Consider the following 24142-nt stretch of genomic DNA (forward strand, 5'->3'; position numbering starts at 1 on the left):
TCAGTCGTGTGAATGCACTTCTTGGGGGCTGGTAACCTCTGGCCTGCCCTCCAGCTGTTCTTTTTTTGTTGGTTCTATTTTTTGTAGCAAAACTAAAGCTGCAAGATCACCTGTAAGAAAAGCTATTGTCCATTTATTTAATCTCCAAGTTAAGTCAATCTTTTGATTATTTTTATTGTATGTTTTAGGAACTGTATTAGAATATGCAGTTTGTAAGCTCAGGAACATTTTCTTTTCATACTGTGTCATCTCTAGTATTGCTGTCTTCCTATAGTTTTTGATAAAATAAATTAAATTTAGTTTTTCTCTTGTTGTTGTCATTTTTTAAAAAAAATTAGCCTGTCAAAAATTAGTTGTAGCATTTGCTTTAAGACTGCAACCTCTTAATTCCTGGCTTGTACCCAAATTTTCTAGGAGTGTAAGGATTCCAGCAGAGGGACCAGGAGGAAGTGATGTGTTTTCAGTTTAGGGCTGGTGAGAACTGCTATAAATTAACACTTGCCTGAACAGACGGGATTCCTCTATATTTGAGCTTTCTGTTCAAGGCAGCCTTGAAATTACGTGCACAGTTTTCAGATATGAAATGAGCCAACACAAGAGGTTCTGTTTTGTCTGACTTTATTCACAGAGGTAGTTCCAACAGCAGTTCCACTCACTCAGGCTTGCTAAAAAACCCCAAAGTTGGTAGATCACATTTGGAATTTAAGTTAACAAATCCCACAAACAGCAGGAAAGGTGACAGTGGAGAAATACTGGCTCTTTAATATCCTTAGAATCATACAGAGATTGTGGCAGTGCTTTGTCCCTCCTGCCTCTGTTCCCTGTGGCAGAATGCTGGTTGGTTTAACATTCACATGTCACTAACCATGGCACAGCAACTGAAGGCACACTCAGAGGGGAGGGATGTTGTGCTAAATTATGTTTCATTCTTTGAGACTTAAGAACTTTGATGGAAAAGCTCAGGGATTTTTAGATGACTTCTGTGGTTTAGATATTTTGTAGGCACTCTAGGAAAAACCTGAATTACATTTTTATGTTAGAAGCTAAGAATTTTGGCAGTTATGATGGCACATGTGCATGGAAAATGTATTGTCTTGATTTAAAACAGTGAAGTCTACAGTGTTGCAGAGGAGGTGAAGTTTTGTAGTACAAGAGCCTGTCTGGGACCAGGTCACCTTCTGTGGCTGAGTTACCTGCCAGAGCAGGACAGGGCTGGTAACTTGAGAACCACAGGATTTTAAATTCTTCTGAAGAAATTCAGAACAAACCAGAACACAGAGGAAGTGATGACAAGTTGTTTGCAGTTGGAGGTGAAGCATAGACAGCAGTCTGCAGTACCTGACTCAGGAGTTAAAGCTCAGTGTCAAGAGACTTTTTGAAATGAACAATTTGGTTTAAAACAAATTAAAACCCCCTCACAACCTCAGTAATTCTCTAATCTGTTCTGCAGTTGTTTTTAAAAATAACTGCAGTGAGGACTGATTAAATTGTTATAATAATGATAAACAATGGTAATAAGGGATTAAAGCCAAATTACAACTGCCTTGTTTGCATGGTCATTCTTAGGTCTTCCTCCCCCCAGTTAACAGTGTGCTATTGTATTAAAACATGAGATCACATTACAAAGGCAAACTCTTAGAGCTCATGATAAACACTAAATTTCATTTAGTGTCTTACCTTTAGTTTTGTCTGGTCCATTTTTTATCTACTTACAGTCCTGGAGAATTGAACCTTGGGAGGTAGAAGGCTTTTACTGTCCCTCCTGGGAATATTTCCTTTTCAGTATTTCATGGAAGGAACAGTAAAGGTACAAAGGCTACAAATTCCTGCTTCTGACAGTAAGATAATTCTGAATAAAGCATGACTCAGCATAGCTGCAGACAGTAACCAGCAGGAAAGAGAAAAATAATTCCGGTACTGATAGACATGCTGGGTATTACCACAAGGTAATCAGTTATACCTGCTCTCAGGAGACTTTCTTCTCACTGACTATGTTTTCACCTGCTGCAAGCTTCTTGTATAAATGGTGCAGTTTATCTGGCTGAGGTGCTTCAGCACCAGGAGTCAAGGGAATTTCAAAGTCAGAGGAGCTCTGGGAGTCCCTCCTCAGCTCCAGGTCAGGAGTCCTGGAGCTGTCACTTATTTCTGCCAGCACATCCTGAACGTGGGCAGTGCCATCTTCTGCAGCTTTCTCACAGCCTTTGCTCTTCCAGCCACAGGCACCATCGTGGGCACAAGGTCTGTCCTGAGCTGGGGGCTGCCCCCTGCTGCTGTCCAGCTGAGTGTCCCTGGGACTGTCCTGCAGCACAGGCACCACTGCTCTGCTCCCACCCGTGCTGAGCTCCAGGGCACTTCTCTCCTGGGAGCTGATGAGCACTGTGTCCATCTGGCTGTCCCAGCCCTGGCTCCCCTGCTCTGAGATGTGTGTTGACTGAGAAGAATTTTGGGAGGAGATGTGTGTTGAGTCACTTACTCCATCTGAATCACTGAAGAGTGACTGGGACCCACCAGCATCTGCTGAAGATGGGAGGTTGTCCTCATTTTCAGAGCTCTCCTCTAGTTTATTACCTGTAAAAAATTCATCCCAGCAAGGGACACTGGCATTAGACTCCTGCTGGTCACTTGTTACTCCATTGAAATTGGCTGTGGAAGTGCCATCTGGCTCATGGGAAAGAAACTGAACTGTATTTTTTTCAGGTTCTTCTTCATCATCATCATCATCATCATCATCATTTGATTCTTCACAGTCCACAAAGTCTACCTTGAGGGAGGTGTAAGTTGTGGTCTCTCTGTAACTTTCTGTGCTCTCATTAATGTTTCCTTCAGAGTTTTCAGCCTGTCCTGTGCTGGAGGGCCTGCTCTCTCCTCTCTGCTGTTTTGGAATCTTAGGCCTTGTGGAAATTAATTCTGAATCAAAGAGATCATCTTCATCTGGCAAGAAACAAACAAGATCACTAAGAAAAGTTCACATCTCTGCTAAAATCTTATTGAGAGCAAAGGTTTCAATAAAAATTCATTTAGTATAAATTGAGGAAAATATTCTTTAACACAGCTGGAGATTTTGCACGATGATATTGGCAGTGTTTGCCTTGTCTAGCACAGTGCCTGACAGAAACAGACCAAGCTTTCCTAGGGCTGGTCTGGGACTGAGGGAACAAACTCCATCCAAAAACTTACAGGGCTGTTGAGCATTAAGTACATTTTAAGACTGCAAACAAGTGTGTTTGCACACAGTTAGTGCTCTCTCATCCTCCTAAGACCCAAGTTCACATAATTTCTATTTCTCCTTCCCAGCTGTTGCTTTGAACACACACACAGACTGTGGTGAACACCAAAGCTTTTGGCACCTCTGCTTAGTCTCAGACTTCCATTTAAGGTGCAGTAGCAGCAGCAGAACCTTTACCTGTATCAGATAATTCTCTCTTGTGGGCTCTCTTCAGGGTTCCTAAGGGCTTGTACCTGGGTTCCATGATTCTCCTGTATGACCTGCATAATGGCTTTAATCTGAAGGGAATGAGAAAAGCAGTTAATATTTAGAACTCAGCAGATGCTTTTGGGAGCCAAAGTAAATCCTTTAACTTGTTTTAAATACACTGCTCCATGCCTTTCATAGGCACTGCAGCAAAAATGTTAAAGCAAAGGCAGCAATATCTAAGGCAAAGTCCTTGACTCATTGGTGAGCTTCAACAGCTGAAAGGTGGAAATCTGTCTTTTCAATATTTACCTTAAAACATGTTTCCTTTTTTTGGAAAGTATCCTGTAGTTCCTTCCTTACAGAAGACAAGCTGACGGTTCAAAATCTGACTACAGTTTTATTCAATGATAATTAAGTGGAAGTCTCCTTTCTTACTAAGGAGGAAAGGAAAAAGGAACAGGGATCTTTGTTCTGTCCAGACTGACACACCACAGCTCTCCTGCTCCCTGAGGGTGCTTTTTAAGCTGCCAACATGTACAGCAGCACAGCAGAACTGGCCTCTCTGCTGTGCAGGGGAGGAGTTCAAGTCCCCAGAGAAACCACCTTTAAAAGAAACTTCTGAGAAGTAGCAATGACAAATAGAAATGGGTCACAGAACAGAGTGAGATGAATCTGTATTCAGCTTCCTCCCAAACAGTTTACCAGCAGAAAAGCCTCTACACACAGACAGAAGTAGAATACAAACTCTGAGACTCAGCTCAACATAAATGTATGCTTCAGAAAGCCCAAGTCTGTGGGACTGAACATAGAAAGAAAATCTGAATTATCAGACAAGTAAAGCCAAGCCTGAGAGGCTGGGATTCAGGAGGGGAATTGTCCTTACAGGAACAGAGTTTGGATTCCCTCCGTCCAGCAGCCCCTTGTCACTTACATTTCCATAACTTTGTCCTCTGTCCCACCCACTGGCAGCACATTGGGATACACATTCACAGGACAGATGTAGCTCAGGAAATCCTTGATCTGAATTCCAGAAAAGAAGAAGCAATTTAACAAATGACATCAACAGTTAAGAATGTCACTTAAAGGCAGAACTGATTCAAGCACATCCAAAAGTACTACTAGTGGTCTTTATGAAGAGACCAGTGCAGCCCATGACTCTGTCAAAGTGGGGATCTCTGGAACAAGGAAACAGGCCTGAGAACTCAGCCTCACCTAACACCTCACTGCAATTATCAAGTACTACACAAGACCATCCCTGTCCCTGAAAGAAATGGCTGGGCACACCTGGAATGTGATCCAGTGGTTCCCTGTCCTTTTGTCCTTACTGCTGCTCATCTTCTCAAATACACATTTTTCTTACTGGAGTTCAAGTCTCCAGTTATGCAGATCAGGAATTCCTTTCCTATTCCTAAAGTCTCTCCTGAAGTACCCTGTAAATGCCCATTATGACAAAACACACTGTTTTTTCCAAGCCTTATTCTGTCATCTTCTAAATTATCTCCAGTAAATTTCTGCAGGAATTGTGTCTGGTTTGGGGCACTCCTGCTGAGCACTGGAAACACTTGCAGGCTGCAGGTTACACTGCTATCTGTACAGACAGCAGGGCTGTCCTGGGGTGACCAATACTGTAATTGCAATTTTGTATCTAGAAGTTATTTACTGTTATTTTATCCTGTTGCTGGTGCACTTGTTAGGAAATTCTTGTTTTTTCACTTCTATCTACTCCTGTTCATTCCTTACTGTTGGAAAGGGATTAGTTGAACCTGTAAAGAGAGACAACTTGTGTTCTCCTTTAAATTGTCTCAAACCAGGACAAGGACCCATCTATTTTTGCATGTGGAGGTAGGAGTGTTAGAGTTACACTACCCCCCATATTCCACCAGCAAATTCCACACTGGTACCTCCATTTAAAATTCTGCATGGCAGAGCAAATTTAAATTTAACCAGGAGGTTAAAAACAGTACTGCCTTCCCCCATTTTGTAGTGCAAGACTTTGTGACAGTTCATTGTTAGCACTGATCCAGTTTCAGTTCAATTTCTTAGGAGAAAGTAGTGTTTTTTGAGCTGTATCAAGTCATGTTAAATGAAAGTGTGTGATTGTGGGGAGGATGCTGCCATAACCAATTTCCTTTTAGTCTTTTAACACAGGAAAAGGGGCAAGAGCAGCAGTCAGGTGAGAGAAAATTTGGTTTAAATATGTGGGCTGAGAAAAGAAGGCAAACCCACCCAAATCTAAGTCACAGCAGACAAACAACATATTGTAAACTAAAACTCCATGCTTTAAGCATTGCATAGTTACACAATAATCTAAAATAGAAAACCAGTCAAAACAATTGTAGATGTGATCTATATATTGAGAACAGAGAGTAGGAAATAGGCTTGTAATCCTGCCTACTTTAACAAGTTCCTCTGCAGCTATATTAAAACTAATTTCTCTGTCATCAGCATTCAGAACTTCCTATCTCCTTACATCTTATTACTGACAGGATTTTTTCTTATTATGATAAGTCATGTCATCCACTCCAGAATAATCAAAACCCTTTTACATTTTCTTAATCAATGTATACTCAGTACTAGAAGCATACAAACCTCACTGTATGAAGAGTGGAAAGAAAAACAAGCTCTGTACGTTCTCTCCCCAGTCCTAAAAAAACAGAAGAGGCACAGAAATTAGGTAATTGCTCTTCATCCTGGTCAACAGACCAGCATAACCCACTCTTGAAGTCCATTCTGAGATTCAATGATACACATATCAGGCAAGATACAATCCTGAAATAACAGGTTTCTGTGTGGCCCAAATGCTCACCTCACTATTACATTGGTTTTCTTTTTCCTTTCCCCAAACCACATTGTGGAGGGTTTGATGCTGATTACATGCAAGGGAGTTCCATTGAGGCAAGTCATCCCACAGGGCAGTCTGTTCCCTCGGAAGCAGTCATCATCCTGTCCAATGGATATAAAATTAAGTTCAACAGTGACCTTTTTTACCCAGAAATTAAGTAGCATAGTATCTAGCCAAACAAGGTTCCTCTCTCACTTCTAATTCCCTTGAAAGACCCTGTCACACCTTGGTTCTTTAGTGCAGCTGGCAAAGTGAATCAGTCAGAGATCAATGCCCCAGTGTGCCATCTCAGGTTCTACCTGTGTTCCTCCGAACTGGAGCCCCCAGCCTGAGAGACATCCTGGAAATGGATGGCCACATGCTAAAGCCACACAGGCACCATCTGAGCTGCCTTTGATACACTGAAATGGGCAACACCTGATTGATCTACTCAGCTGCTTGTTCACTTCTTCACTTAAAAACAATTTTCAAGCTTCAAATACAGTTAAATTACTTATAGCATAAGCTAATATATTTTTCCCTTTTTTTTTTCTTAAAAAACAAAACAACTTCAACCCACTAACTAAGGTTTTCACTCTGCTTAACATTAAGTCACCATTTCACCAGTCTTCATTAACCCAAGAGGCCCCAGACACCAGCACCTATAACCACATTTTCACTTTCAGAGCAAGGCCAGGGGAGGCTTTGCAGAACGAACGCACCCGAGGATGGCGGCAGGCGTGGATCTGCGTGCACTGGTCTGTGGTAACGTGGCACAGGATTTCTGGCATGTTCCTGAACATATCAAGCTTGTTTGTGTGCACCTGGAGAAAGCCAGAGTTTACTCTTTATTAGTGGTTGCCAGACTGCAGCTGGAGCAGCTGTATAGATGTCATTGTGCTCTGCCCAAATGCTGGCAGGTATTGAAATTATTGCTCCCAATAATGTCCAAGCAGAGATGTGTCAGCCAAAACTTGGACATCTAGAACAAGTAGAATATATTACTTATACTAAAGAAGGATGAATACTCATGAGAAAATCAGAATATATATACTGTTAATGCTGTATGCAAATGACTTTTATCATGCACAAAATAAAAGGGAGTGAGGTAAACACTGAGCTTGAAAACTGGGAATTAACTTCTCTTTGGAAAGTCCAGATGTTCCAGACTGAAGTCAACTAGTTACCTCATTCTGAGCACAACTGCACTTTTCAAGGGAAGTCAATGAAACAGGCATGACTGTGACCTAGAGCAGCCTCTGAACAGCCATTGCCAGCTCAGTGCTGCCCACAATCATCACTGAGGATCTGTTCCAAAGCAGCAACTGGAGAAACATTACCTTGATTCCAAGTTCCTCGCTGAGGTTTATGAATAAATACTCATATCCATAAGCAGCTTTGCAGTTCAGCCACACAACATGATTACGAGACAGTGAGGTCCAGCTTCGCACCAACTCCAAGATCCCATTTAAACATTCCTCCTGAAAAGTGTGGAAAGTGCTGTCAAACACCTTGGAAGATACTTCCAAAGTGTTGTGATTTAGTAATGCAAAATGGCACTGCCTTGTAAGACCTTCCTAACAAAGGGGCAGTTAATTAATTAACACTTTTAGGGGCCTTTCTTCTCACAATTTATTATACTTACCCGGCTTGGTATGTGATAAAATTTGGGATCACAAAAAGTAGTGTCCAAATACACACTCTGGATGTCTTTTACCCTGGAGGAGAGAAATGTGATATCAGAGTAAACATTTTACCACAGTGCTAAGACACACCACTTCCTCTCTCTACAAAAGGAGGTAATTCAACCTCTTCATTACAAAGAATACGTCAAAGAGGGCTTGTAACTGCAGTATTGCAATTATATTTAATCTAGACTAAAAAATGTGGAAAAAATAATGAATACCTAGCCAAATTGCCCATGCCATATGATCTTCTGTTCTTTTTATATCCCACAAATAGCTCACCTGGTCCCTGAATGCAAAAGCTCCATTCTGGCTGCTTCTCCTTTTGCAAGCCTGAAATCTCCTGTGTACAACACAGTGCCATTCTCACCTTCAAACAGAAACCTGCAGACAGCAACATTTGGGTCAAAGTCCTCATTAAATGCCAGGTGAGGAAACATTTAAAGTGTTGAAAGGACATACATGACTGAACCTGGACAGTGACCAGCTGGCAGAAGTGTCACCACCACATCTTCTTTCTGGAAGAGAGGGGTGAGCATTATTTTCAGACTGTAGTGAGTACTACCAGTACTTTTGTCAGCACAGGGAGAGCAATGCATCACTCCCCACAGCCTCCTGCAGCATTTAGCATTGCTTTAAAACCAGAGAGTCTCTTCACACTGCAGCCACCATCCTGTCATGGCAGAATTGTATGGTGCTCATAAAGCAAGTTGGACAGAAGACAGTTCTACATACTTGGTAAGCAATAACAGAATAGTTTGGGTTTGAAGGGGCCTTTAAAGTTCATCCAGTCCAACTCCCCTGCAATAAGCAGGGACATCTTCAACAGGATCAGACTGCTCAGAGCCTCATCCTGACCTTGAATGTTTCATTGTAAAATGCTTCTTCCTTCTATCTAATCTGAATCCAGCCTTTTTTAGTTTAGAACTACCACCCCTTTTTCTGTCACTACAGGAGAGGAGGGGCACGTGCATTTTAAAAATAGCTTGTGCACCTCAGATGCTGCAGCTGTGTTTCCTGTACTCATGTAAACAGCATTGCTGCCCATGACTGACATGAATCTTTTTTCCTGTAACTTACCTCACCAGATGTTTCATCTTCTAAAGTAATCTGAGTTGGTGTTTCAACTTCCAATGCAACCTGTAACAAAATGATTAATTGCATTATAGGATTTACTGAACATTCTGTTTCATGTTTATGTCTAGTTATTTATTATGTAGACATCTGTAGCACTCACTGTGGCTAATGCTAAGCTGTAAAATTAAACTCATTTTCCCATAGTAAGTCATAAATTTCCATTTCCAGTGGAATAAACTTTCCTTAAAATTATCTAAAAATTAAATGGAGATACCTCAGGCAAGGTGTGCATGCCTAAAAGACTTAGAGCATGTTGGAGTTCTATCAGCAACAGCTCTTGTTCCTCTGGATGGATCACATGCCTTATTTTTGGATGACTGCAAAGCCCAAAATCCCAGTCCCACAGCAGTGGATCTTGCTAGGACATCTCTGTGCTGCAGGACTTCCCACTGCCTCCAATACCAGAAGCAGAGCCCACAAATCACTGGAAGGACATATTCCTGTATTTGTGCAGAGATAATTATTTTTATTTCTGTAAAAAAAGTCATGTTCTGTTTTATAATGCCTATTTTATAATTAATAATTATTATGTAACTATTATAATATATAATAATATACTATATGAATAGATATAATAATTATGGTATTTTTATTTCTGTAAAAAAACACATGTTGTGTTTTATAATGCCTGCATCTGCAAAGGGAAGGAAATAACTCCAAGTTGCACCTGTAAATAACACTGATCCTTTGCACTCTGGCTCCAAACACTGCAAATCATGTAAATTTATGAAAATTTTCAGTGATTTTATACTACAACTTCTTCATGTTATAGTCCATTTTTCAAAAAGCAATCAGAAATTCATATAACTGCAGATTATATGCACTCCAAGCAAAAAGAGACTTTCAGTGAAGCCAAAGAGAAATAAAGGACAGAAGCAAAGAGACACGAACAAGGTCAGAAAATGAATACAAATTCAAATGTACAAGTGATCAATGTAAGGATGAAGGCCACGTAAAGCTGAAGTTGGGAGAGAAGGAAATATTTTGTGGGGGGGGGAAATAATTCAACAACAACCAGCAATAAAGCAATGCCACATAGCAAGCAGCAGGAAAGGCACATTGTTGGCACTTAAGCCCTGAAACACTCTATCAACACCAATATTCAGACACTCCTGAGGAGCAGGGAGCTGCTTCTTTCTCAGAACCACTGCTTGGAAAGTGCTATTTTCAAAATAAACACAAACTCACAATATGATTCTCCCAAAACTTGTATTTCCAGTTAGTCAACAACAATTCCTTAGTTACTGGTGAGCAGTACAGTTTAACTTTCAAGCTGTGAGGAGACAAAAAACACAGATAAGTGTTTTTTAAAATAGACACGAGGAACAATCTAACAACACATCAGCACCTGGCACCCAGAACATCAAACCCTGCCCTCAGAAACCTCTCATGTGAGGAGAGCTGCAGAGCTGGAAGCCTGCAGGCTTCTCCTCAGCACAGCAAACCCAAACCTACCCCTGCCTGCATGGTTTGCAGACACAAATGCAGCCTGTGGTACATGGTCATGACCTATCTGCTGTTTCTCTACCCCTGCACACACCCCTGGAACAGGCACTAGGCACAGCCAGCACACAGCAGAACACACAATACTCCTCATGATGCTTGAGCTGTTGCACAGAGACCTGATGAGCAAAGAGATTCTCTGCTTGCATCAGAGGAGATGCAATATCTACTCTAATAAATCAAAGAGAGCCTAGGAACTGGCCCACAACCTCCCTGGGCTCATTGCCACATTTGTCATCCTCATGGTGAAAAAGGTGTCCCTTGCCCTTTCTTTATGCACTTCCATGAAAAGTCTGGCTCCAGCTCCTCTACCCTTCCTGCAAGCAGTGATAAATTATTGTCTCCTACTCCTAAGGCTGAAGACATCCAGCTCTCCCAGCCTCTCCTCACACATCACTCAGCCCCAGACCAGCATGGTGATGCTGAAACCCATCAATTTACCATCCAGGGGAGCCCAGGCTGGACACAGTACCCCTGAAAGTCTCACAGATGCTGGCCAGAAGGAAATAACTGTCTCCTTTAAACTGCTGGTTACCTGCTTGCTTATACACCTCAGAGAGCACAGCTGGCCCTTTCACTGCACAGGCACAGCACTGAACACTTCCAGAGATCCTCATCAAGCTCATGAACATCATGGAGTTCAACAAGGCCAAGTGTACCTGAGTCTGGGCAACCTCTGCTATCAAAACAGACTGAGGGATAAATGGGTTAACAGCAGCCCTGCAGAAGATTTGGGGTACTGGTGGATGAGAGGGTGGCCATGAGCCAGCAGTGTGCACATGCAGCCCAGAAAGCCAATCTTATCCTGGGCTGCATCACCAGGACTGGGCAGCAGGACAGGGCAGGGGGGTCTGCACAGGGACAGGACCTGTTGGGGCAGGTGCAGAGGGGACCAGCAGGATGCTCACAGCGCTGGAGCACCTCTGCTATGGAGACAGGCTGAGATAGCTGGGGTCCTTCAGCCCAGAGAAGAGAAAATTCTGGGGGGACATTACTGCTACCATTTGATATTTAAAAGGAGCTTTTAAGTATTATAGAGAGGGACTTTCTACAACGACACGGTGTGGACAAGGGGACTGACTTCAAACTGAGCGGGGGCAGGCCTAGATGAGATACAAGGAAGAAATTTTTTACAACGAGCGAGGATGGTGTGGCACTGGAACAAACTACCCGGAGAAACTGCGGATACCGCATCCCTGAAAGAGTCCGAGGCCAGCTGTAGTGGGAGGTGTCCCCGTCCCGTTCCTACCCTGGCATTGATGACCCGCGGCAGCTCCTCCCGCTGTTCAGCTCAAGCTTTGCCGCCTCCCCCCTCAGGCCGCCCCGCCTCCAGCCCGTACCTGCCCTCCAGCCGCCGCTTCAGGGCGGTCGCCCGCAGCCCCACCATGTGATCTGCGGAGAGAGGCACGGGGTCAGCCGGGGGACACGCGGGGCGGGGACACCGGACAGAGGGAGGCGCAGGGGGAGGGACACGCGGGGTGACGGAGGAACACGCGGGGTGGCGGAGGGACCGGCGGTGCGGGGGTCGCTGCCGGCGGGCCCTCACCCTTGTGGCAGTGCGACAGGAAGAAGGCCCGCGCGCGGAGGTTGTCGTGGTCGAAGCGGTCGATGGACAGCGCCGGGTACTCGCGCGTGCGGCCCCCGAAACGGCTCATGGCGGGCGCCGCGCGCTTCCGCCTGCCCGCCCGGCCCCCAGCCAATCACGAGGCGACCCCGCCCCGCGCCGGCCTATCAGGGGCGGGCACGGCCTTTTTAAAGAGGCCATGGCGGGCGGTTGCCTGGCGACCGTTGGCGCCGTGAGGGGCTGGGGGGAGGCCGTGAGGGCGCCGCCATCGCTCCTCGGCCGCCGCCTCGCCCCGCCCCGCCTGGGAAAAGTCCCCATTTTGCGTCTCTTGAACGGAGGTGGGCTTCCTTAAGGGCTGGGTGAGCGGTGGGAGCAGGGTGAAGTTACGGTAGCAGCGCAGTTGCGGGTGCAGGCCGGGACGTCTGCCTGAGCATCTCGGGATGTACAGGGAACTGTAGGGTAGAGTAGGCAGAAGCCACTGGAAGGAGGGGAACTTGGATTAGGTATTGGGAAGAATTATTTTACAGTGCGGGCAGTGGGGCGCTGGGACAGGTTTCCCAGGGAGGTTGTGCTGCCCCAGCTCTGGGACAGTTCAAGGCCAGGTTGGATGGGGCTTTGACCAACCTGATCTCGCTGAAGGTGTCTGAACGAGATTATTTTTAAGCGCCTTTCCAACCCCTTGACATCCTCTGAAATCTGTTACTGGCTCTTCTGAGACCCCAAGCAGGTCCTGTGTTTGCCGATTTAAGTGATGTAGGCGGTACCGCCATCTCCTCCCATTGCTGTGCCCCAGGGCCTCTCCTGCCTGGGGCCGTGGTGCTCCTTGTCCTGGCTGGGGATGCAGCAGGGCTCCCTGTCCCGCTGGATACCCTGGCCTGGAGCCGAGCTGCCCCTCCTCTTCACCTCCAAGTTTGCTGCTGAATATGGGCTTGCACCATAGGTATACCGAAAAGGGTGAAGGTACAGACACCACTCCTCCCCAGCAGCAGGCACACAGGCTGTGAGCCACAGTCCTGCTCCACCTGGAGCCCCTCACTCATGACAGCCCTCTCCCAGTGGCGAATTTTTCAGGATTCATCCTGTTCCTGCTCCAGTGGATGGAAATTTAGTGCCCCCACCTATTCCAGATATCATAAGTGCTCATACCCCCAGCCTGACTGCCAGAGCTGGCACCAGTGTTCACTCATACACAGATGTCACCAGGAGCTGGCCCTTTGTCCTTGCAGCACACACACATGTGGAATACAGAGTTTGTGCAGGGAGACAGTTAAGATTGAAGAAGATACAAAAGGGTAGGACAGTCTGTGATGATCAGGTGTGAGGCTTTGCTGGACAGGTCATACTGACTGGTCCTGTTTTACACAGGACAGGTTTATTTTATACTTTCACAGAAATTCCCATCTTTGTTTCTCACTGCTCCTGCACCTTCCTCACAGAGATCTATACAGTTCCATGGATTCCCACACCTCTCTAAGTCTGGGGCCCCCTGGTTAAATCTTACTGGTGCAAAGTCCAGGTTGGTCTCCCTAGATGTCATTCCTGTAGTTTCATGAATTTAAGCATCTATTAGTGCTGGAGTTGAGGTTTGTTTATCAGTGTTTGTTTTGTCAGATCCAAATCTCTGCATTTTTTGTTTGTTTTCCCCTTTTTCCCAAATTTCCCAACGGACAAGGTCCCTAATCAGGTAACCTTGTTGGAATAAACATTCTCACACTCTTCACACACCATAGGTGTGGTTCTCATCATCACTTTCCTCATTTGCTGCTCAGGTTTGAGTCCCCATATATTGTTTTATGTCTTCCTCCCTTTCCTGTAACCCCATGTTGCAGTGAAAGTGCTCCTTGGGCAGATGCCCTAGGGGAGCAGACACTTTCCTCCCACAAACCCTCACAGCTTGTGTAACTGTTCAGGAAACCACCATCAGTGAACCCAGGCTGGTTAGGATTCCACAGTGTTATGATTAACATCAAAAAATGTGTTCCCAAGGCCAAATCACTCACTGTTTACCCTAAATTAGGAGCTGGCAAACATTGTCATCTCAGCAAAGGGACTTCACTGCTCAAAAGTCCACTTCACTGTTTAAAAATTCCCCTTAAATAAAAATGTTAATATTAAACTGAATATTTCTTACCATTCTCTTGTTTTCTTTATTTGCCTTTGTCTGTCTGTTGTCTTTCATCCCTTCCCTGAATTCCTGGCTGGAGTACAGCTGTCCCCTGCTCTGGTACAATGAAAACAGCTCTGTGCCTGGCATTTGGACGCACAATAGACACAGAGTACAAGTTTTAAATAGCAGCCCTAAGATGAGATGCTTTCATTATGTGAATTCACTAAGCTGGAACTTTCAATGAATGATCTTTATTTTTTTGGGCAGGAAGGCCTGTGGACAGGCACTGTGAATTAATGGTGACTCAAGAAGAGCCAGACCCACCCACACGTGTTGAAGAAAAGCCTTCATTAGGTGAATCCAGCATGTCCAGTAAGGAAGCACTTAACACTGAGGACATGTAAGTTATCACAGGACACTTCATTTCATTCTGGCTTAGCATTTATTAGGATCTAATATTATTGCTCATCATATTGACTGTCTAAAGTTAATATTGACTGACAACAGTTCTCATCAAACACTGATAAAAAATACAGAGCTTGAAAAATCCTGTGATGGCTACAAAAGAGCCCTTTGCAGCACAGGAGAAACAAACTTACCCTACTTATACCCTGAATTCAGAATAAGGATCTGTGCTTATCCTGTTAATTGGTATTTGATACCTCATAACCAGGTGGGAAAGTTACTTTTTTAGTTTAGTGAATGGCTGCTTTCAATTGAAAACTGCTGCAGTGCCTGGTAAAAGAATGCTTGGAGTACTGAACTGCAAGAAATGGTTCAGTGGTGCCAGAAAAATGCCCTTTTACATTTTTTATTGGTCTCTAATAAATGTATTTGATAAGAGATGAAAGGCCCTTTCTTTGTCTGCTGCTGGCTCTCATACAAACAGGTGACAGGTGTGCAGATTTCTTTCTGCTAGTCCACATTGTGATAACAACAATTCTTGATAGAATTCTCCCAAAGATTTTTATCATGTGCTGCAAGATTTTTTTTCCAATTTCTGCTTTTCTAAAAGACTGGTGACATTTTGCATTTGATATGATTTCAGCATTCAACTTTTGAAGCTCTCTGTTGATATAGGAACTTGCCAAATAAAGAAATTGGGCAGGTAGCATGGTACCCACAGGAAAGGAAGCTATTCATCCTCTCACTGCAAAATCCAGAAGCTTTAATTCCTTGGAGATCCTTTCCTAGTTATGCAGCTGAAGCTTGGTGACATTTCAAAACTGGGAAAGGACTCATCTCTGTTCATTCCTGCTAGGCATGATAGTGATGGGTGTGTTTTGCTGGCAGAAGCAACAACAGTTCTATTTGAGCAGCAAAATAGGATATGCTTAGGAAAGCAAATACAATGAAATTCAGAAATCAAATAATTTATTTTTTAATGTAGTTCAAATCCATCCCTGGTCAGTCTCCACTGTCTGCAATTTTTAATTGCTTTTTTGTTGCTGTTGTTTTTAGTTTGTTTGGTTTTTTTCTCATTTATCTATTTACTTAATTCTCTTTTGAGTTTGAGTTGCAGCTTGTCCCAGTTCTGCTCTATTCAGGTTTAGCAGCTGATTAGCCTGTTTGCTGTGTCTCAGCAGACTGAACAAATGGGTTTTGTGTGAGGAAGAAGTCAGTGGCAGTCTGTTTGCTAGGGCAAAGGCAGAAAACAAGAATTCTGGCAGGTTGTGGATAAGGAGATAAACTGGATCTCCTTATCCAGTTTATCTCTGAAGACCTCATCAGCCATTGGCACTGTGGCCATGTCACTGACTGTGCATTTCTCCTTTCCCCTCCTCTCCCATCCTGAGTGTTTGCTGTTCTTCAGTAACAGCCCAGATCTTCATTCTGTGGTTCCCAGTTTGTTGCCCCTTCAGGAGCAAGAAAGAAAAATCTGGAAATTTGCCTGCCTGCCCCAAGGGGACAACAACTGCAAAGATGTGAAATTCAAAATTACTGCATTTAGTATTTTTTTTTAATTCATCAATATGCACAGTTAAATTTTAGGAGGGTTGAGTCAAAATATGTACAAAAGTACAGATGAGTTGGGTTTGACATCAAGCAATGCATTTAATTGGATTCCAACTGCTTGTAACTTTTTCCTTTTTTAACCTCAGACTTTGAACTCTGTAATTCCTTTATTTTAAAATTTTGTTCTATCCATTACTCTATGTCCTCAACAAAATCACTTCCTTCTGTCTTCTCTATTTAATTTTTTAAGTTTAATTTCAGAAAGATGCCTAAAGATTCTGAAGTCACCACTGAAGCTGACATCAAACCAAAATCTGTGCGTCGTGCCAAGACATGGTCAGATGTTGTAGAGAACTTATACAGATTTCAGCAAGCTGGATACAGAGATGAGGTGGAATATAAACAAGTAAAACAAGTTGAACAGGTAAGATTTAGAACTTTGTAAGAGTTACTACTTTAAACTTCTGTCTCATACAAAATGATTAAATAAAAATGGAGGTGCTGCTTATTTCCTTTCCTTTAGGCTAAGTTCTGATGCAGTGTATTTCCTCACAGGTCTGACTTGAATTCTTGAGCTGTTGTTAACTGTGTAGAATAACTCATTTCACAGAAGTGAAGCAGAAACACTCCCCAGCCTGTGTTTTGTTCCCCATCTCTGATGCATTTAGAAGCATCACAGATCTCTTTGAACAGATGTAGCTGGTCTCCAAAGGAATCATTCAGTGTTCAGGAAAGAAACATTTCAAAGTGAGCACTCTGAAGCTTCCCCTTAGTCTGTCAATGGACTTGATGGGAAACTTGTTGATTGTCCATGGAGTCAGTCCTGTGTCATGCTACTGCTTCAGTTTGCAGTTGGATTGTGTGCTAGACTTTGAGCACACTCAGGGCTTGGCCTCTATCAAAATGATGTTCACAAGGGAAATATTTGAGCTATACTAAAGGCAGTTGGGACACAGGCTCTTGTCAACACCAGGGACTTGTGCCTCTGCTCACTGCAGCTGTTAGTGATGCTCCCCAGCACATCAAATGAGCTATTGAGTAGTGGCCAAATTTCCATGGTTACTCTACGTTCAAAATAGCAACCAACAGGTTAATGCAGCAAACAATATAGCATTTTTATTACAGCTCTGTAATTTAGCTTCTAAAACAGCAAATATAGTATGGAGAACACTCTTTTAAAATATGCTGACCTGCCGTGCACATAAGAAAGAACAGAAAGTTCCAAGAAACTCACTCCCCATCCAGTTAACTCAAAACACAGCAAAACACATTGATGTGCATAATAAATGCAGTTTGATGTGCATAATAAAATGCAGTTTATTATTTTACTGTGGGCTCTGATACCACTGCAAAGGCTGTGGTATAATTTTCAGTAAGTGCAGAAGGAAAACACATAATTATTATGGTAGGTCTGTGTGTTCAAGATTTATGGCAGGGCACAGCCCCTTGTAGTTAAACCCTGATGAGAGTTAAAGAACTGACTAATTGTAATGTGAGTGAGCATTCAGTTCCAGCATGCCAGGGCCTGGCAGTGATCCTTTCAACTTGCAATATTCCAAAATTTCTTGTTTAGTCCACATTAGTCTATAATGCAGTTGTTACTAAAGATGCAGTTATAATGTAGGTGGAATGAATATTAAGGCTGTTATGTTTAGACAGACAATGCCAATAACACAGCTGTATGCCTGAAGCCATAAGGTAAGTGATGAAACCACTTCTGGGGTTCTCCAATTAGAGAATGCTCTAGTCTGACATCCTGCTGTCAGCTCTGCCTGGATGAGAAATAAGATGCTTATTACCTGATTTTTATGGTTTAGTTTAATCAGAAGCTGTCATAGATGCTCAAGCTGAAAGAGCTACTGAAGCCATAAAGCTGTTGAATGTGCAGATGCTGAAGTCTTTAATTTAAAGCTTTACACTGTAAAACAGTGAAGAGCACCAGGGTGATGCTGAGTTTATGTGGGACTGATCCTACTGTCTTTGAGACTGATACAGAGTGAAGCTTACTTTATTTTCATTAAATTACTAATGAAAAGCACATTTTTCATGGTCAGAAGGATCTAAAAGAAATCTTTAAATATATGTCAGTCTTACAGAAGCAGAGCCTTGCAGCCTCTCAGATTACTGAATAACTGAATAACAGCAATGTTATATTCCTAAACAAGGTGTTTAAAAATCTTTGACTTGTCCAATTTTAAATTAGCCTTTTAAATATCCTTGGATTCCTATTTCTAGGCTTTTCAGATCACATAACTTTATACTAAACCTGAAAACTGGTTTCTGTCATCTTGTTCTCAATCTGTTTTCAAAAGTTCAGCAAGTTAATAGAAAAATAGTATTTAGATGCAAATGAGGGTTTCCTATGAAAGTATACCCTATATTCCTTGCAATGTCATGCACAAGCATCATTTAATGTGAGCATGTTCAGGTGATTTTATATCCTTTTTGTTCTACTTGTAGGTAGATTTCTGGCCAGAAACTGGATTTGTTAAGAAACTCCAGAGAAGGGACAATACATTCTATTATTACAACAGGCAAAGAGAATGTGAAGACAAAGATGTCCGAAAAGTGAAAATTTATGTGTATTAGAGTTGTTACTGTTCTGGTGGGTTTATCTTTATAAATAATTTCTTAAGACCTGTAAGTAAATGAACTGTGTAATCTGGTTTACCTTAAGTATTCATGTCATGCTTAGATACAAAGGGGAGTGCTGGAAATGCAGAGAAGCCTGAACTATAGACATAGAAACTTCACTTTCTCATTCCTATAACTACAAGTCTTTTTATTGCTCATTTTCCTGCTTACAAATGCTTTGACATAAAGCTAAAAAGCTGGTGAATGGGCATCATATATTTCAGTTAACTGTATAACATCCATTGTAAGTACAAGCATCAATCTTTATTCCAAACAATATAATCTAGTTGACACTGGTTAATGTTAGCCACAGTCTCTTGTGGTAGCTAAGGGTTATGAGACTCCAAAGGGCCACAGTGAGGGCAGAGCACTGACTGACATTTCCTTGGAGCAGAAAAACAAGCAATTAATTTAAGTGAAGGATGCTGAACAATCAAATAACAATGGCCAGTGCTGAGACTGGGAGATTGTGATAGAAAGAGTCGCAACAGAAATGTCTTTTTGTCTATCCCCAAAGTATTTTTGTCAGGTGCCAGTATTAATTACTCAAAGAGGAAGTATTAATTGATTTAGTCGCATATACCTTCTTGGGGGGGTGAATTGTGGATTCACAGATGCTGGGAACATGGAGTGTAAAACTCCAGGAAGAACATGAAATCCACACTCAGTAATATTTAGGGGAAAGTGACATGCACAGATGATATGTGGGATTTCTGTGCAGAATTCATCTCATCTAACTTCAAATGTCACATTATCAACATCCACACCTGATCCTGGCATTTGGGCAGCCTTTGTTCTGACTAGAGAGGAGTTATTGTGGGCACAATTAATTTTAAGTGCAGCTATGTAATGCTTTCTTTGAATGTGCTGCTGTGACATCAGCTCTGCAGCTGCCTATACCTGGGCTACTGAGACACTCATTGAAGATGAGGGACTGTATTTACCTTCACTCATGAGGGGATTTACTTCAAATACTTTGAGATGCCAAAATTCTTGATAATTGACCAGAAGAACAGACTGTTGTTATGTAAACCAGCAGGTGTGTTTGAGATAGTTACAAAAAATTTGTTATTAATATTTCCTATCTGTAGACTGTTGACCAAGGCTCTCTAAACTTAGTTTTAGGCACGAGTCAGCAGTGTACATTTGACCACCTGTCTCATGAATATTCTTCATTTATTTGAGCCTAAGATGGAAGCAGACACAAGATGAGAAATAGAGGACTTACAGCTCCTAGTCAAAATAAGCAGTATGAATGCAATATTTAAAAGACCTCATTGACAATGACTGCTGATGATCTCCTCATCTTATTTAGACCACTTGGAAAGTTTTAGCTGAAATTTGTATGAGCTCTGTTACAGAAATGACTGAAAGATACTCTGAAACAACGATGAAACTTATATTCTCAGAAGGTATTAATGGCATAGAGAGTTACTGCAATGTAGAGAAAATAAAGCATTGCTGCAATGAATGTCACTTCAGCCTTTCATTATGGTTTCTTTTATGCTTGGTGTGCTCTGGATGTACTTTTCAAAGACAGGACTTTTTGCATACTTTGCAGTTAAATAGTGGGAACAGAGCAATTATGAGATAGCCCATCTATTTTGTCACTTTAGATTAGTGGATCTCACTTTGTAAACTTTATAGATTCCTAAAAACAAAACATTCCAGTGGACATGAAAAGAGCCTTTAAAGAATTTCACAAAAAAATAGATGTGGTGTATAGCCAGCTCAAATTTATTGTCAGAAATTATTGCTATCAGCACACACAGAAGAAGTGAGAACATTTGGTACAGTCATTTTCTCAGTCTGTTAAAAGGATATAGTTGGGCATTCGAGAACAGGAATTAAAACTGCAGGTCACTTTTTAGGATTTAATGTGATTTTTTTTTTTTCAAGAAAGATTTTTAAAAGTTGAAACACATATAAGAGATTATTCTGGCATTCCCTCATTTTACCTGACTACTCCTCAATATTTCTGCAATATTGCTGGATGCTTCTGTCTGTGTTTTAAAACCATGAGTGTGCATTTCATGCAGCCCATGGATATTTCACTTCAAATGAATAGCATGGGAATTCATGTTCCACTTTATGGGAGTTGACAGATCCTTTCCACTTTGAGACTGAATTACCTAGATATTACTTACATTTTTCAGCATTGTCAATGTAAAAAAAGATTGAATGGCACTGTGATATTTAAAAGACTCACAGGATGAAAGAGAAAGACAAGCCTTGTGATTAGCAAGACCAGTTTACAGAAATGGCCTTTGTCAAGACTGGTCAATTTGGGAGTTCTCTCAGTTCATTAGGGAAACAGCAGATTTTGTACTGGCACTGTTGGTTTCAGTTATAATTGTCCTTTGACATCCTTTGACATCCAGTTTGTGCTGATTTTGAGATGATGTGACCACTCCTCCAGCCTGCCAAAGCTCCTCCTGACCAGGCTTTGGCATTCAGCTGTGCTGGCTGAGCATGGAGCTGATACCTGAGCACCAACAAGGTTTCCCCTGCTGCCTGTGTGCTGATGTATCTTTCACTCAGAAGAGCTGTCAAAAGAACTCTGTGTTTTCTCTGATACTTCTGATAAGAGAAATATCTGAAACATTTCTTAACTGAAATATCCCTACCTCAGTTTTAACAGGTGGAGAGCTGTGAGCTCACTTGTCTCTTAAGCTTAGTTATGAAGGAATATCAGAAGTAAACAATCTGGGGAAGCTGTGCTTCATTTAAGGGTGACTCAACAGTACCTATCAACATAAATAATTTCTAAACATCATTATACAAACTCTTTTACTGAATTTTAAAGACATAAAGCACATATTTCAAGTTTTATTGCCTAGAGATGAAAATATGTGCTATTTTTCTGATTTGAGTCTTAGTAAAAAGTAATTATGTAAAAAATACTTTTCCAGGTACTTATCTGTTGGTATTTCTCTTATCAGGGAATACTGTACTGCTCTCAATGGCAGCAGCTCAAGGAATGGCTGGTGGCAAGGCTTTCTGTTAGATTGCAGCTGCCTAAGCCTGATCTAATTCCCTTCATAGCTTTGTACAAGAAGAATAAATCCTTTCTGTGCCTGTAGAAGCTCACAAGAGTAGAGAAAACAAAGTTCCAAGATCTACTTTTCAGACTTTGTGTTTGACTGCTACATGTGAAATGGCAAGAGTGCTACTTGGGGTGTTCCAGGCTGCTGTGCTCTGTTTTTCAGACTTTGCTGGAATCCATTTTGGAGCAGTGTTTTCTGACAGTGATACCATGGTTGTTTGGTTGCTTTGCAGTCACAGCAGCTCAAAGCTCCACACAGAAGGATGGTAGAATTGTTTTGATTTTTCACTTAGGCATCCAAATGGACAGTTGATTTTCCATCACTGAAGATAGTTGAACCTCAACCTTTTGGCTTTCAAACATGGTTTACTGTTTCAAAGTGTTGAAAATGGTTGGCCTCAAAACTCATTAAGAGCAACTTTCTAACTCAGCAGCTATTGGTGCTGCTTTTCCTCACATTGTTGATACAAATGAAGGTGTCTGAAAGCAGCTGGAACGGAATTGCCCTACACTCCTTGCAGGTTCTTTCTTGGTACTCCTGTTCCACTGAATTTATCTTATTCATTGGAGCTGCTTTCTCAGTAGCCTGCCTGTGCTGAACACCTGTCAGCAACTGTAATTACTTTAAAAAACCCCACAATTTCTTTCTTGTTGCAATTGAGACTGCATTTAATTCAAGTCTGAAGCACAGCACCCTCACAAACAGCATTTGGCATGGTGACTGGGGAATGTCTACTGACAGCAGAGTTCCAGGGTGGCACCCAAAAAATTACTGCAATGTAACTTTGAACAAACATAATCATTGTTATGGATGCTTTGTTCTGCCAGTGTATTTACATCTCTCAGTGTTGAGATAGAGAACCTTTGCTGCTTGTTACTTTTGTGGGTCTTTTTTCCCCCTCAATACTCTCCCATAGTCTCTGCCTTCACAGGCACTCCTCTCTCATGGATCCCTTGAAAAGCCTGTCCAGTGTCCTCTATCCTGGCTCCCTCAACCAGCCCTGGCTCAGACCCTGAGTCTTTTCCAGGGCCTGGCACACAGCAAAGGTAATCCAGGATGGGATTTAATAAGAAGGCAGGCCAGACTGCATGGATCAGGGCCAGGGCCCAGCCGGGTGATTGTCCTGCCCAAACACTTGCTGTTATGTCTGATCCCTCCAACCTCCTTCTTTGTCACCTTCCCATACTTGTTCCACCCTGATCCTTCCCTTCCTGTGTCATTGGTCATTTCTGTGAACATCCTGCAGTAAGTTTTGTTCAGTCCCTCAAGCTCCCTCAAATACACCTCTAATTTCACACTAACCATGTTTTCTCCATCTTACCAGTTACAATATTGAGGCAGATCCTCTGCAAAGCCAGAGTAGCTCCTTCAATGGCCCTGGCAAGCTGTGCCTTCCCGTCCTGTCTCTCTAATCACCTGCTCATTAATGGTTGTGTGCCTGTGTGTTTAAATCACTGTTTTCCTCGATATTTGTTATTTCTGTGATACAGAATAACCAAACAATTGACCGAAGGAGATGCTGTGCAGTTTCACACGGGCTGTGGCAGGCTCCCCCAGGCGGGGGATGGTGGGGAGGCACCCACGCCCCGGAGCCCCTCGGTGCTGGGAGCTCCAGGGACGGGAGTGCCCAGAAGCAGAAGGAGGAGGGGGAAGGGGAAGGGAGGGAAGAAGGGGACGGGTTCAGGGAAGGACGAGCAGGTTAAAGAGTCCAGCACACAGATGCATCAGCATTTTGCCAGCAATCTCGTGCTCACAGAAACCTCCTCCCCTGCTGGCAGCTCTTGCTGGTTGGGGAAGTAGGATGTGGTCCCAGCTCCTCGCTGCAGATGTTCCTCCTGCTTGGCAGGAGCACCCAAATACCTCATCCAAGTGGGAGCTGGCCTGCTCGGGTGGGTAAACTGCTGACAGCTGCTGGGGGATGGAGCAAAAAGCAGGGGGACTGGATGTATGGCAAGCTCTTCATGTTTTCCTGGGTGTCTAGAGGATGTCTGCTGTGCTGTGCTGGGGAGCATCCTCCTGCCAAGCACAGGATGTTCCAGCCAGGGCTGGATGTGAGTGAGGAGGAGCCAGCAGGTGGGCTGTGAGTGAGAGGAGGTAAAGGCTGGGATGCTGTGCCTGGAGAGATGGGCTGGAGCCAGGCACAGCCACACAGTGATGGGGTGGGCAGTGTTTCTGGAGAAAAGAGCCTGGTGTCCCTGCAGAGCAGCTTCTTTCTGTGGCTCTGGTTTCCTGAAGCTGCAGACAGTGGAGCTCTTGCTCTGTGGTGGTTAGAA

The 24142-nt window shown here is 42.9% G+C and overlaps 2 protein-coding genes across 6 annotated transcripts; one reads left to right on the plus strand and one right to left on the minus strand.

The window, feature by feature from the left end:
* Nucleotides 1-618: 618 nt before the first annotated feature.
* DCLRE1C (DNA cross-link repair 1C) lies at nt 619-12216 on the minus strand. The gene is made up of 14 exons (XM_058023223.1): nt 12108-12216; nt 11902-11953; nt 10247-10331; nt 9002-9061; nt 8384-8439; nt 8204-8305; nt 7882-7954; nt 7577-7717; nt 6959-7060; nt 6222-6358; nt 6005-6059; nt 4347-4435; nt 3404-3504; nt 619-2931 (listed from the first exon to the last, which is right to left on the minus strand). Exons 1-14 carry the CDS (start codon nt 12214-12216, stop codon nt 1967-1969), a joined length of 2127 nt encoding a protein of 708 aa, XP_057879206.1. The 3' UTR covers nt 619-1966.
* Nucleotides 11908-20381, plus strand: MEIG1 (meiosis/spermiogenesis associated 1). 5 transcript variants are annotated; one of them, XM_058023226.1, is made up of 4 exons: nt 11908-11972; nt 14500-14632; nt 16450-16612; nt 18649-20381. In XM_058023226.1, exons 2-4 carry the CDS (start codon nt 14529-14531, stop codon nt 18775-18777), a joined length of 396 nt encoding a protein of 131 aa, XP_057879209.1. In that variant the 5' UTR covers nt 11908-11972; nt 14500-14528; the 3' UTR covers nt 18778-20381. The 5 variants fall into 5 exon arrangements, with proteins under 5 accessions (XP_057879209.1, XP_057879210.1, XP_057879207.1 ...); XM_058023227.1 differs by having other exon boundaries at nt 11931-11972; nt 14504-14632; XM_058023224.1 differs by lacking the exon at nt 11908-11972 and adding an exon at nt 12336-12463.
* The last annotated feature ends 3761 nt before the right edge of the window (nt 20382-24142 follow it).

Source organism: Melospiza georgiana, chromosome 4 (assembly GCF_028018845.1).
Source record: "Melospiza georgiana isolate bMelGeo1 chromosome 4, bMelGeo1.pri, whole genome shotgun sequence".
In the NCBI taxonomy this organism is placed as follows: Eukaryota; Metazoa; Chordata; class Aves; order Passeriformes; family Passerellidae; genus Melospiza; species Melospiza georgiana.